At 36.5% G+C, this 15147-nt stretch overlaps 1 protein-coding gene across 1 annotated transcript in view; it reads right to left on the reverse strand.

Annotated features, from left to right (window-relative positions):
• Positions 1-4741: 4741 nt before the first annotated feature.
• LOC107584937 (fibronectin type III domain-containing protein 3B-like) overlaps positions 4742-15147 on the reverse strand; it is a 158460-nt gene continuing 148054 nt past the window's right edge. The window contains 3 exon segments of the mRNA XM_016271717.1: positions 4742-6830; positions 13583-13710; positions 13824-13990. Of these exon segments, the coding sequence (XP_016127203.1) occupies positions 6519-6830; positions 13583-13710; positions 13824-13990 (607 nt within the window). The 3' untranslated portion in view covers positions 4742-6518.

The raw sequence follows: 15147 nt of genomic DNA on the forward strand, positions 1-15147 counted from the left end.
ATGTGTGTCTATATATATATATATATATATAAATACACACACATACAGTATATATTTTGAAAATATTTACATTATATTCATATTCATATCATATATATATACTGTATATATATATCCAGCGGGCAAAATAAGTATTGAACACATCACCATTTTTCTCAGTAAATATATTTCTAAAGGTGTTGTTGACATGAATTTTTCACCAGATGTTGGTAGCAACCCAAGTAATAAATCCATACATACAAAGAAAACAAAACAAATAAGTTCAGAAATGAAGTTCTGTGTAATAAAGCATACATTAAAAGGAAAAAGTATTGAACACATGAAGAAAGGGAGGTGCAAAAAGGCATGGAAAGCAAAGACACCAGCAGAAATCTATCAGTAATTAGAAAGCAATCCTGCCCCTAGTCAGTGGATATTAATATTAGCTGGTTCAGTCTGAACTGAGCTGGACGACGACATCACTGAATTCAATGATGAACTGCCTTTAACTGAAAGTTGAGTGTTTACTATTTTCCTATTTTGATACTGTAAAGCTGCTTTGACACAATCTGTATTGTTAAAAGCGCTATATAAATAAAGGTGACTTGACTTTCAGTCCCAGCTGATGGCCTATAAAAAGGTGTCTCATGACCAACGTGTCACACAAGAAACATTTCATGATGGGTAAAAGCAAAGAGCTCTCTCAAGACCTTCACAACCTTATTGTTGCAAAACATACTGATGGCATTGGTTACAGAAGGATTTCTATGCTTCTGAATGTTCCAGTGAGCACTGTTGGGGCCATGATCCGGAAGTGGAAAGAACATAATTTCACCATAAACCGGCCACAACCAGGTGCTCCTCACAAGATTTCTGACAGAGCAGTGAAAAAAATGATCAGAAGAGTTTTCTAAGAGCCAAGGACCACTTGTGGAGATCTTCAGAAAGACCTGGAATTAGCAGGTACAATTGTTTCAAAGAAAATAATAAGTACAATAAGTAATGCACTCAACCACCGTGGCCTGTATACACGCTCACCACGCAAGGCTCTATTGCTGAAGAAAAAGCATGTTGAAGCTCGTTTAAAGTTTACTGCACCACATTTAGACAAGCCTGTGAAATACTGGGAGAATATAGTTTGGTCAGATGAGACCAAAATTGTACTCTTTGGATGCCATAATACACACCGTGTTTGGAGGTCAAATGGCACTGCACATCACCCCAAAAACATCATGGTGTGGCACTGGCAAAATTCATATAATTGAAGGAAGGATGAATGGAAAAATGTACCTAGACATTCTTGATAAAAATCTGCTGTCATCTACCAGGATGATGAAGATGAAACAAGGGTAGACATTCCAGCGAGACAATGATCCCGAACACACAGCCAAGGAAACTCTCAGTTGGTTTCAGAGAAAGAAAGTAAAGCTGCTACAATGGCCCAGACAATCACCTGACTTGAATCCAATAGAAAATCTATGGAAAGAACTAAAGATTAGAGTTCATAGAAGAGGCCCACAGAACCTTCAAGATTTGAAGACTGTTTGTGTGGAAGAATGGGTCAAAATCACACCTGAGCAATGTATGCGACTAGTTTCTCCATACAGGAGGTGTCTCGAAGCTGTCATTAACAACAAAGGCTTCTGTACGAAGTATTAAATACATTTCAGTAAGCGTGTTCAATACTTTTTCCCTGGGTCATTCCATTTTATGACACAGAACTTACTTTCTGATCTTATTTGTTTTCTTTGTATGTATGGATTACTTGGGTTGTTACAAACACCTGGTGAAAATTTCATATAATATATTTACCGAGAAAAATGGTGGTGTTCAATACTTATTTTACCCGTTGTACAGATGGACAGACAGACAGACCGATAACAGCTGGAATAGTAATTAAATCTAGGACTATGTGGTCATTTACAGAAACTATAATGGGTTCTTCAATAAATAATAAGGAAAGAGTGATGCAATGCTCATTTGAGATGCTCTTATTCTTCATCAGGATTTTCGATTTCATGACATCTTGTTACAAATCCTGCTTTCTTCTGTCCTGTGTCCATGTGCAAAGTCTGACTGTTGGTGTTTTATTGCTGTCAAATGAAGGTCAGAGCCTCCAGACTGGAGAGAAAGAGAATTAAAGAGGAGAGCACCTTCATAAATCAATCAGATCTCCTTATGAGGCAGAAGGTGATGCTGCAAAATGAGATTGTCCATTCACACATGCCACTCCTGCCTTCCCTCACCATAAAACATATATAAAAAAAGAAAATACCACAGGCCTGATGAAGAAGGGGAGTGTTAACACTCTTCAAAGTGTCAATTACAGGTCAATTTCAAATAAACGAGCACCATATCTGGACAATCCGCTTTTTATGATCAACTTCAATTAAAATCCTCTCGCATTAAAAGTACAGACTAATAAAAGTCCGATTTTAATAAGTGATTGCAGTCAATTTCCACAAACATAACACTAAATGTCTTCACTTGCAAGACAGTTGTAAGCTGCAACTGCTTTGGCAATACAAATGTAGTGTGACCGGTCACGCCAATAAAGAGAACCTGAAAAGCAAAAAGGAAAATGGAGACAGAGAAAGAAAACTGACATTTTGTAGCTTTGAAGTGTCAGCTCTAACCAGCAACAAGGACTTACCACAAAAAAATACACCAACAGAATGTAACACAAACCTGAGAAGGATTGAAGCAAAACATAGAAAGAAGGTAGGCATCTATAATTAATGGAAATGGATCAAAATAAATGCTCTGCTTTCCAGGCAATCTGATACCGTTCAAGTTCAGGATTTATGATTTATTATTCATTAGAAAGCTATTTATCAGTTCACTCTACACCATGAATTTTTACACTGGCTTGTTAACGTTTCTGTATGAATAAGTTTCTGCTTCAACAGGTTCATATGAAACACTTTTAGTGGTGAATGAAATTGGACTAGCAGCTTCAATGAACAACATCCTTCTACGTCAAACACCTCAGTACTATTGCTGAACAGCCTTTAAATGTTTCCTACTTGGTGGGTTTTTGAGAATAAGAACATAATCTGAATTTTAGCCATGTCAAATATTGGGTTATGATCAGTATTTGTACTCATTGCAAGGGTTTTAATATTCATGACACGCAACAGACGAGAACCAATGAGTGACTTCAATCATATGAAAGATTAACATGTCCAGTACAAAATACAGTTTGTCAGAAAAAATTTAAACATTTATTGGGTATAAATATATTACATACACCCTACAGATACAGTGAAGTCTTACATACATAGGGTAGTATTTGCAAAAATCTATACATTAACATTGATATGGCAGTTTCTTTTATATATATGCATAAGAAATTGTCTAACATTTACAATACGAGAAAAATGTATGACTTTATAAATCGTAGATCATGACAAGCCTGGAATGTTTTATGTATCTTTCCTTTTCTTTTTTTTCTTTAAACTGTGAGGTAAAAATACATAATTTTTTTTTGGAAAATAGTTGAATACACTTATGGTTCTATACATTTCTCTGGGATGACTGAGCGCTGATCGATCTCTAAACATCATGTTCAAATTCATTTTCATATTTTTTTATATCATAGAAATAAAAATGAAATAAAATACAATATAAAAATACAAAACTGTACTTGGGCCACAAAAAAAAAAAAAAGCTGTGTTCTTTTGAAATTTTACAAGGACCAATATGAAAACAAACAAAACAATGCTTAAAAGAAAATGAATAAAAATGGAAATCACTGGTTAGGATCAAACACTACTTATACATAATTGGCAAAAAAAAAAACGCTAACATTAAAAGGACGCCAATGGACTTTCAGACTTCACACTTAAATGTGTTCAAGCCTGTGTGGGCCAGTTTTACAGACATTTCTGACTGCATCCTCGATTTGAAAGCAATAGCAACAATGACTAGGAAATACAGTTTCCTATCAAGATAAATCTAATAAAGATTAATGTTTCGCTTTAAAAAAGTGCTTCAATTCTGTTAGTTGTCATACTATATATATATCTCTTTATATATATTCCTTAGCAAAAATACTGGAATAAATTCACTATTGCGCTATGACATGTCTGGAAAATAAAAGGAAACGAGAAATATCACTTGCCCTCAAAACAGTTTGATTGTTTTGCTTTCCTTTCGGTATGTAAGATTTCACCTCGGAAGGATTATTCAAATAAATGTCACAATTTTCACTACTAAAAAAAGTGTAGTCACAGATGAAGTTTAACTTAAACGTATGTTTTTCTTTTTCAAGAAATGATGTTCTAGTGTCACAAAGGATTTCTCAAGTAACCCTTTAAATAACAATAAAAAGCAACATAAAAGTGGACAAGCCTCCGCTTTGGCAAACAGTAAGATAACATAAGCGTCATAACACTCTTTTTAGCAATGCCAAATGTAGCTACGTACTGTATGTCCCATTACACGCTCACAAAATAAAAAAGAAAACAAATTAAACATTTGCTACAGTTCTCTATGAAAAGACAACTAGTTGGAGTTCGGCACTTTCTGATAGGAGATGAACAGGCATTTGGTTATGCATAAATGTTTCAGCATGGTACATGCTACATGTTCCCAATTAATGAAAGACATAAACATAACCAGAATTATGAATGAAAGTAATGCTGGCCTTAATCATTAATTTACAATAGAAATAACTGAAGAAAAAAAACATGCTACGAGAGAGAGAGAGAGAGAGAGAGAAAGAGAGAGAGCAAGAGAGAGAGAGAGAGAGAGAGAGAAAATAGGACATAACTACATCTCTTAATTTCTTGAAAAATAAATAAATGAAGATGGCACTTTAATTGCCATTTAAAGTACTGTATGCAATAGATAGTATAAATAACCCTAAAGAATGATACCTTACTTTCCCATTAACTTTGGCAAAGGTATTCTGAGCTAGTAAACGATTTGCTTACGAACAACTGGAGCAAGGCACAGCTTAGGTGAGAAAACAGATCAGATAAATGCATTTAAAATTGCAGATGCAGATACAACGGAATGACGCTAGAGATGGCAGCAATATCAGAATCATTCGGCAATGTTTAGTGTTTTCGCAGCACCCTCTCAGAAACATAGTATTTACTTCACCTCTAAAAAGTCAATGTCCCTGAGGTACAATACAGGCTGTCAGTCAAGCAGAAGAAGCCCTTCTCCATGTAGTTCTACTTTTTAGAAACCTCCTAACTGTTCTGCAAGTTAGGACTCTTTGGATCGACGGGAACTGCTGGTTTGTACCTTTTTCCTTGGCTAAAGATGCACCGCAAGCACATCAGGCTGTTTTGGCATGGCGCAGCGGGTGGAGGAACTCACTGCTGCTTTTGACAATAACCTTGATATGAAGCACCTTAGAAATGTCCAACTGGCTTTCACGGATTCAGAGAAGATGAAACATTCAACGACGGGAACACAACGGGCGAAGTCCCGAGTGCCAACGCCATTCACAGAGCGACGAAACAGGCCATTTCGCTTTCACAGCTACGCACTGGCTATTGTGACTCCCTGGGTCTACAGACACCACACAGAGCCCAAAGTCAGTCTGAGAGGGCCACGTTAGCCTAGCCAAAGTCATCCGGGGAGGGGGCGGGAAGGCGAGGAAATAGCCCTGTGTCACTGCACCTTAGGACTAGATGGCCAGAGAAAGAGGGTGTGTGGTGGCAAAGGGCGGCGTTTAACTTCCCTCACCCTCGTCCGCCACCACTACTGACCACAGATAAAGCACCATAGATTGTGAACAGAGAGATCTACTTCAAACTCATTGTTACTTATATTACAATAGCTCTTATAGATTTATATTTGTATCTCTATATATTAGATAACTGATTCCGTTCGTAGGAAAAATAAACACACAATAGCAGCATCACTTAAACCACACTTGGATTGCAACTTGCTTTGGCAGCTTAAATGCAGGGGGCTTTACAACGGCCTTACTACGGTAACAGTATTTCGTGTTTCTGAGAAGGATCGTGGTGATGCGTACTGTGACGTACAAGCAAAATGTGAACATCACGTGATTATGTATCAAAAAACGGCACTGGGTGAACTGTGGGTGTTACGTCATGATTAAGCTATGTAACTTGTGTGTATATATATATATGGCTGTGAAACAAATGCACACTCGGATAAAACAAAGTAAGGCCATGAATGCGGAGAAAATACCGATACATTTTCCTCTCAACATATACGTACACTTAAAGGGATACAAAAAAAGAAGCATGCAAAAACAGGCTGTGGCACAACTCTTCGTAAGGCTTGATGACGTGGTTTCGCTTCCCCCGAAGAGTTCAGAGCGAAATCCACACGCTGTAAAAGAGTGAGTGACACAGCGATGCACAGGCAGGCTGGAAGGCATCAGAGAGGGCGAGAGAGAGAGAAAAGAGAAGGAAAGACAAGAAGAGAGCCTGTATAACATACTCAGCCTACAGTACGTCGCGTCGGATGTATACTTTAAGTGTTTGTGTGTTTCTCAAAACTTTTTTTTTCCTTGGCTGGCTGCTGGTTCTGCGTTCATTTCGGTATTTTCACTTCATGAAGAAGTATTCCACCACAAAAGCAATGAGGAAAGACAGGGCCGCGAAAGCCCCGACTAAGACCGCCGCGAAGCGTTCGTCCGTGGCGAACATGCCGCTGGGCTTCAGGGTATCAGGGGAGTTGAGCTCTCCGGGGAGGGTGAGCTCCGTGCGCCGCAGGGTGAAGAGCGAGGGCGGGCTGAGCGGGCCGCACAGCTCCTGTGTGCTGTCCTGACACCGCCGACACACGTACGCGCGAAAGCGATAGTCTGTGTTGTTCTGCAGGCCAGATATCTGGAAGCTTGCATCTTCTCCCTTATATAACTGAAAGAGAGAGAGAGAACTTTTGTGAAAAATATAGCTTCATATTCTCAGACTGAGTAAAACATGTCCAACTGGACACCACCAAGAACTGTTTATGTTCCAGGTTCAATACAACTTCAGTTCATTGCATTTATGGCAGTATTTCCATGACCAAAGAAAATAATTTCAGTTATAATTTCAACATTTTCAAATGATGTAAACTATAAAGGAGGCCACAGATTCTGTGGTTTAAAATGAGAAGCTCGTTATCAGGGTTATTATATTTAACTCAAATTAAAAACTCAAATTAAAACCACTACAAAATTGTTACTTGCATAAAAGTTAACTGAAATAAAATAAAATAAAAGTTAGTTCATCCCCAAAACAACATTTCTCATTTTAATTTAGTTTAACTTGATGTACTAAAACAACTGAACCCAAAATAACATGTAAATAAGATAAGATAAAAATAAATAAAATGAGCAAATACACAGCAAAATAAAACTTTAACTGATTATGATTATATTAAATATATAAATTAAATTATTATTATTATTACAACTACTATTAATATATATGTATATACTGTATGTATATATATATATACACACACACACACACACACACACAGTCGTGGTCAGAATTATTGGCACCCTTGGTAAATATGATCAAAGAAGGCTGTGAAAATAAATCTGCACTGTTAATAATTTTGATCTTTTATTTTAAAAAATTCACAAATCTAACCTTTCATTGGAGAATAAGAATTTAAAATGGGGGGAAATATCATTATGACATAAATGTTTTTCTCTAATACACATTGGACACAATTAACGGTACCCTTTTATTCAATACCTTTTGAAACCATTTGCCAAAATAGTTATAGGGGTTTTCTCCTATAATGCCTGATGAGGTTAGAGAACACCTGACAAGAGATCAGAGACCATTCCTTCATCCAGAATCACTCCAGATCCTTCGGATTCCCAGCTCCATGACAGTGTTTCTCCTCTTCAGTTCACCCCACTCATTTTCTATAAGGTGCAGGTCAGGGAACTGGAATGGCCATACCAAAAGCTTGGTTTTGTGCTCAGTGACCCATTTTTCTGTTGTTTTTAAGGTTTGTTTTTGGATTATTGTCTGGTTGGACGATCCAAACATGGCCCATTATAAGATTTCTAACAGTCAGTCACATTTTGATTTTTTGATTTGATTTTAGTATTTGATATAATCAAAGATGCCATGTGTCTAAACAAGATGTCCAGGACCTCCAGCAGAAATATATGCCCACAACATTAAAAATACAGCAGTACATTTCATTGTACACATGGGGTACTTTTTATCCCTGTTTTCACCAAACCCATCTTGAGGGTTTGTTGCTAAAAAGCAACTTTTTTAGTTACACCCGACCATAGAAGCCAGTCCCGTTTGAAGTTCCAGTCGTGTCTGACAACTGAATATGCTGGAGATTGTTTTTGGATGAGAGCATTTTCTTTTCTTGATTTTTTTTCTTGAAACCCTCCCAAACAACATGTGGTGTGGGTGCTGTTTGATTTTTTTTTAAAAGGTTTTCTGACCCTGAGACTCTATTTTCTGCAGTTCTCCAGCTGTGATCCTTGAAGAGTCTTTGGTCACTCAAACTCTCCTTCTCACCGTGCATTAGGACGATATAGACACGTCCTCTTCCAGGCAGATTCATAACATTTTCGGTTGATTGGATTAATCTTAATTATTGCCCTGATGGTGGAAATGGGAATTTTCACTGCTCTAGCTCTTTTCTTAAAGTCACTTTCTAATTTGTGAAGCTCAATTATCTTTTGCTGCACATCAGAAATATATTCTTTGTTTTTTTCTCATTGTGATGGGTGATTCATTTGGAATTTGGCCTTTGTTTTCCCTCCTATTTATATTTCTGTGAAACAGAAAGCCATGGCTGGATAATTTCATGTTCACCCTGGTATGCTCAAAATTGTAAATATGAATGGGAATATACTTCACAGATATTTTACTCATAAGAATTTCTAGGGGTGCCAATAATTGTGTCCAATGTGTATTTGAGAAAAACATTTATTTCATAATGATATTTCCCACATTTTCAATTGTTTTAGTTCAATGAAAGGTCAGATATTTGTGAAGTTTTTTTAAATAAAAGATCAAAATGATTAACAATGCAGATTTATTTTCACAGCCTTCTTTGATCATATTTACCAAGGGTGCCAATAATTCTGACCATGTGTGTATATATAATGTATATATATATATGTGTGTGTGTGTGTGTGTGTGTGTGTGTGTGTGTGTGTGTGTCACACAGTGTATAATAACATAATTATTAATATTATTAACACTAATAATAATGATAATAAAAAGTAAAAAAACTAATACAACTGTAAAAAATTAAAAATATAAAAATAAATTAAATGTCAAGTTTGTATTTTTGTTAAAGCATTTGCATTCAATTATTATTAATTTGCATTTATTATTAATAGTATGATTAATAATATTATTAATACTATTAGAATTCAATACAAATTAATTAATTAATTTGAAAGATTGGCTATAACCAGTGATTCAATCTGTCAGGATTAAGTATAGTTCCAAAAAAGTATATTGGAGAGATCTCAACATTTATTAAAGTACGAGCATAGGGAAGGCTTTGGATGGATTATTTACTGTCTTGCTATGCCAATATCCCAGATAGTGTTTAGTACGGTACATTCCTAATATAAGTCAGACCTCTCATATCCTGTAGTGTTGACAAATGCCACAAAACCTCTAAAGGTATTAAAAAAAAAAAAGAGTCTAGATAAGAAATCTAAACAGAAAAGATGCTTTTCACCAGGAAAACAAACCTTCGAATTATATGACATGCATGAAACGTTGTTACTAAGAAACATTCAACAAACATCATGGAAGTTTAATTAAAATGATAAATAGGTCATGTGTGGGAAGAAAAGTCCCTTCTAACTTGTATAACACAGAGCACTTCCTATGGATGAGGCTTTTCACATGTGGCTGCTTTTGGCTGCCAAACAACAGATGTTCAATTTCAATAAAATGCCACCCACATTTTGTAACCTTCCTTATTCACAGCTAAGATGACGGAGACATTTTCTTTTGTTGACACAAATGAAACGTGAAAATGAAAACGTGCCTGAGCTTCATATCACCATGCAGCTCTAATAGCACAGCCAAGCCAGGAGTTAAACATTAAAGGGGTCATATGATGCGATTTAAATTTTTCCTTTCTCTTTGGAGTGTAACAAGCTCTTGGTCCATAAAGAAGATCTGTAAAGTTGCAAAGACTAAAGTCTCAAATCCAAAGAGATATTCTTTATAAAAGTTCAGAGTCAGCCACACCTACCTAAAACGGCTCGTTCTAACACGCTCCCACATACCTACGTCACTATGTGGGAAGATTTACATAACGCCGCCCAAATGTTCACGCAAAGAAAAAAGGCGTAACTTTTATTCTCGCTGTAGTTTTGTTGTTTCCGCCGCAATGTCGTAAAGACGCTGTGTGCTTCGTTGCAAAAGCGAAACTACTTTGTTTGGTCTTCCAAAAGAGGACGATATCTGCTTCGTCATGCCTGGAGCTGATCCGTGCTGGTCGCTGAGGAAATACATCAACTTCGCGCTGTGGATCGCCGGATCGGCTTTCACCGTGGAGGAAGCGGAGTCCAGCCTGGAGTCGTCACATGTCCTTCCGGACACTCCTTCGTCGAAATCGCCGGCCGCGCCGTTCTCAAGCCCGCCGCCACAGCTCATGCTAGCCCGGCCTCAGCTCACGCTAAGCCGGGGCTTCCCCTCACGCTAGGATGCTGTGTTTTTCGTTGTGAAAGCGAAACTACTTTGTTTGGTCTTCCAAAAGAGGACACGACTACAAATCAGTGGTTAAGTTGTATTTACAACACTGTTCCAGAACAGTTTAACCCAAATATCCAGATGTGTGCAGCACATTTTATGGAGGACTGTTTACTGATCCTGGGAGAGTAACGTTTGACTAAAATGTCGGCAGTTCTGACTCACAGTCTGTAAGTACGTTTTAATTTAAAGGATTTGCCACTGATGATTCAAACGCGAGTTTTGGGCAGTGTTTTTGTCTCGTCGCTCCAGCCGGGACACGGCATCAACAGTATGTGAGGGGTGTAACATTTCCGTCTCACGCTTGAGGTATTCGGCCAATCACAACGCACTGGATAGCTGGCCAATCACAGCACACCTCGCTTTTTCAGACCGATGAGCTTTGTAAAAATCGACGCGTTTCAAAAAGGCGGGGCATAGAGGAGAAACAATAATGTACAGTATGTGGAAAATAATGTGTTTTTTTTTACTTTAAACCGCATAAACACATTTCATTACACCAAATACACAAAATAATGTTCTTTTTAGCAGCATCATATGACCCCTTTAAGACCTTCATTGTTTATTCCAGATGCATGGATAAAGCGCCACGGCACGATCGGTTTCGAAAAGTTGCACTGAAAATTTGAGTCTTTTCCCCCCTCCAAATACCTATTGCCTGTACAAAAGGTCCAGAGAGGACTAAATACTTGATTTCAATAAGGAAAAGAAGAACTTCAGCTTCCAGTGCACACCAGACACAGGCTACTTTTGATTTGACCAAAGAAAAAACACTAATGTATCAAAAAAATACATATGCTAAACAAATACATTTGGAAACTGTCCCTCTCAGCAGTATAATGCATTTAAAAAGATAAACTTCATATAAGTTGTTTCTAGCAACCCCTTTTGACAGCTACTATTTCATTTTTCGATTTCCATTTGCAGAGAGGAATGAAACAGCTGCCATTTGAGTTCAGAAGAGCATGTAAAAACTGAGATGGCAATGGTCTCTGTTAATGAAAGTTGCCAAAAACAAGCCATTTACTTATAAGCAGACAAAATAAAACTGAATCTAATATAGAACAAAAAATAACAATAAAATACAACAAAACACATCAGTTTATTCAGGTCTATGAGTGATGACATTTTATATAACGGCATAAAAATGCTTCTATATTTGTATCACTTAGCTTCTATGTTTTCAATCCTTTATATTCATCATGCTTAATTATTCATGCTAATTTCTTTTATTTGTACATTTATTTTACTATTCTCGTTTTTAGTTGTTAATATAAAATGAATCTAATTTAATAAAAATGAATCTAACATACCTCAAACTGAATATCCATTTTTTGATTCTGTACATTATAATGCAGTGATGCCTAATTTCACTTGTAGCATTTAAAACAGTTGATTTAAGTGTTTTATTTTTAATTTATATAAAGGAAAAAAATGGTTGAATTTAGAAAAAAAGGTATGGTTAACATGCATTATCTGGGTGAAAATGATCTGAGATGCACACAGGATTTGTACTGGGTCCCTGCTTGTTCTGTAACTTTTACATGTTTTATAAATAAGATGGCGAAATGGAGACGTATTCTAGTTATGAGTTCACACAGACACACTACAACCAAAGCAAACAGGAGATGGCAACTGCTGCCATTAAACCCTTGCTTCTCTTTACATGCAAACAACATACTCCTCATTTCTCACATACATTTTAACAGCTCACAGGACAAGGAGCACATTAACACAGTAATAGGTGCCATGCCAGCTACATTAGACATTAGAATAGCAGCGTTTATGCCCCTAACTCAAAAATATCCCAGTGAAGGAAGGGATCTGATTGGCTTGCTCTGGACAACTCCCTAGAGAGACCTTGTGGCCTTCACAACCAGTCAGTGGATTTATGATTCACAGGCTGATCTACTAATGTTGCCACTAAATGCAAAAAGACAGCACATTTATAAGCGAACTGACAAAAAATTTGTGCAGTAATGTCACTTGTGCAGTGAATGATAATAATCCTCTCTCTCTGAGACAAACCAGGGACTTGCACACAACTCTCACAAAAGTCACTGATTCTTAAAAAGGCAAGTTCAACAGTTTCATCAGGTTAAACTTGTATCCAGTTTTTCTGTATTACTAGAATTTCTCCAAATCACAATCACAAATGAAAAATAACCTGAAATAGATTAAAGACCAATTTTAAATGCATGCTGTTGTTTCCTTCAATTGTATGAAGTATGATAGATGAGCTGGGTGTTGGTCTCTATCAAGCCATCAGCAGTGGCATCAACATCAGTTGCAGAATACAGGCAGAGTCTCAGGCAGAGGACACAGACCTATCATCCTGCTTCTATCTCAGACTTAGTCTGTGGGGATGACATCTTGATCTTTTTCCCTTTCCTTGAATAACAATGCACTGCAAAGACTAGCAAGAAACTTCACCCATTTTCTGTTTTGCCTATAGGTGTGGATATTTTAATAATAATTCAAGTTAAATGAAATTAATACAAAAATAATCACATATGATTGTTGAAGGCATAGGTCACCCAGAATTTGCTGAAAACGAACCCTCAGGCCATCCAAAATATACTGTAGATTAGTTTGTTTCTTCATCTGAACAGATTTGGAGAAATTTAAAAAGTGACATTTAAAGTGACGTGACATGTGGCCAAGTATGGTGACCCATACTAATACCAAATTATATGTAACCGAATTCTAATTTCATTTCCATAGAAATATAGAATGTATGTTTTTTTTTATGCAAATGAGATCACTAAAGAGCACTGTTGCATATGATATATCTGTCCTGTGTCATAATATATACATTTTTACTATGAATCCAATGCAGTGTTTGGTGTTAGATAAATTATAAAAGTTATGAGATTAATCACTGGCTAATCATTCAGGTATGAAAAATGGAATCTCACCTGTTTGTAATCAGACTCCCGGCCCACCAGCACCTGTAGGATGTAGATGATGGGGTCTCCTCTCATTGGTGGAATGCTCTCCCAGCTCACCTCACACACATTCCCTTCCATCTGTACCACTTTGGGAGCTAAAAGATAATACACAAGTTTAGCTGTATAAGCATCAAATAAGTGCCATCCAGTACATGAACACATGTGGCATGAAACAATGTGCAAATATTCTTGTATAAATATACTTTACCCTTGAGAGCTGGAGGAACAGACTTGGTCGTATGGAAGGTGTGTACTTCAGAGAAAAGGCCCTCTCCTGCCTCACTCACAGCTTGAATCCTGAGACAGTAGCTGCTCGACTCATTTAGTCGCTGTACCTTATATGTGTGGCTTGGGCCTCTGTAAATTGTGACAAACCTAAAACATAAATATTTCATTTATGTTAATGGTGTGTTATTTAAACTTGGCTCCAATCAAAAGGCTAGGGTTGGTGTTTTTTTTTTTTTTACTGTTTTTGAAAGATGCTCTTGTTCCCATTAAGGCTGCATTTATTTGATCAAAACACAGTAAAACAGTAACATTATGGAATATTATTACAAAATAAAATTAACTATTTTCTATTTTAATATATTCTAATATATACTTTTTTTCATGTGTTGGCAAAGCTGAATTTTCAGCAGCTGTTACTCCAATCTTTAGTATCACATGATTCTTCAGAAATCATTCTAATATGCTGATTTCGTGCTCAAGAATTTTTAATTATCATCAATGTTGAAGACAGTTGTGCTGCTTAATATCTTTAGTAAACTGTTATTATTTTTAGGATGAATGGAAAGTTCAAAAGAACAGCATTTATATTAAATAGATTTTGTTTGGTAATAATGTACAAGTCTTTATTGTTTTTGATAAATCTAATACATCCTTGCTGAAAAAAGTATTAATTTCTGAAAAAAATAGTACTTTTTAAAGTTTTGAATGGTAGTGCATATCCATTTTTAACATCCAAACAATTAATTTTATTAACTGCTTTGTTGATTTTAGTTGACAATTGTTACCAGTTTTAATGATGAGCTACATTTGTCTAAAAAACAAAAAAGTCAATAAAACAACCACAAACTGTAAAAGAATGCTCTTTATGCCCATTTGTGTGTTTCTAAGACAAACAAAGGGCTTAATGACATTGTAGACCAGTCCCAGACTTTCAAAATTTAATTTAACCTTTTTTTGGTCTCAATTACAATAAATTAGGTAGAAATTTCAGGTATTGGCAGTGAGCTCTGGGTATCCTCATGTCATGTCCTGTCCTAGCGCAACACCATCAGTCTTTACACAGACAACTCAGGTCAAAACAGAGAACAAAGCAGCAGCTGCTATTTAATGACTGCTTCCAGAGATATTTTGCCAATCTCAAGAAACTCCTGCCAGCTCGATGTCTGACTAATAAGATGAAGGTAACGGACCATTGACCAGCAGTTCGTATTTAATATTCTCACTTTAGCCCATCAAACTCTCTTCATCATCCAAGTCTGTGTTGAAATGCTGACTTGGATTGATAGTTTTTTATGTGCATATAA

The sequence above is a fragment of the Sinocyclocheilus grahami genome, unplaced genomic scaffold, assembly GCF_001515645.1.
Source record: "Sinocyclocheilus grahami isolate Dianchi unplaced genomic scaffold, SAMN03320097.WGS_v1.1 scaffold5.1, whole genome shotgun sequence".
NCBI lineage: Eukaryota > Metazoa > Chordata > Actinopteri > Cypriniformes > Cyprinidae > Sinocyclocheilus > Sinocyclocheilus grahami.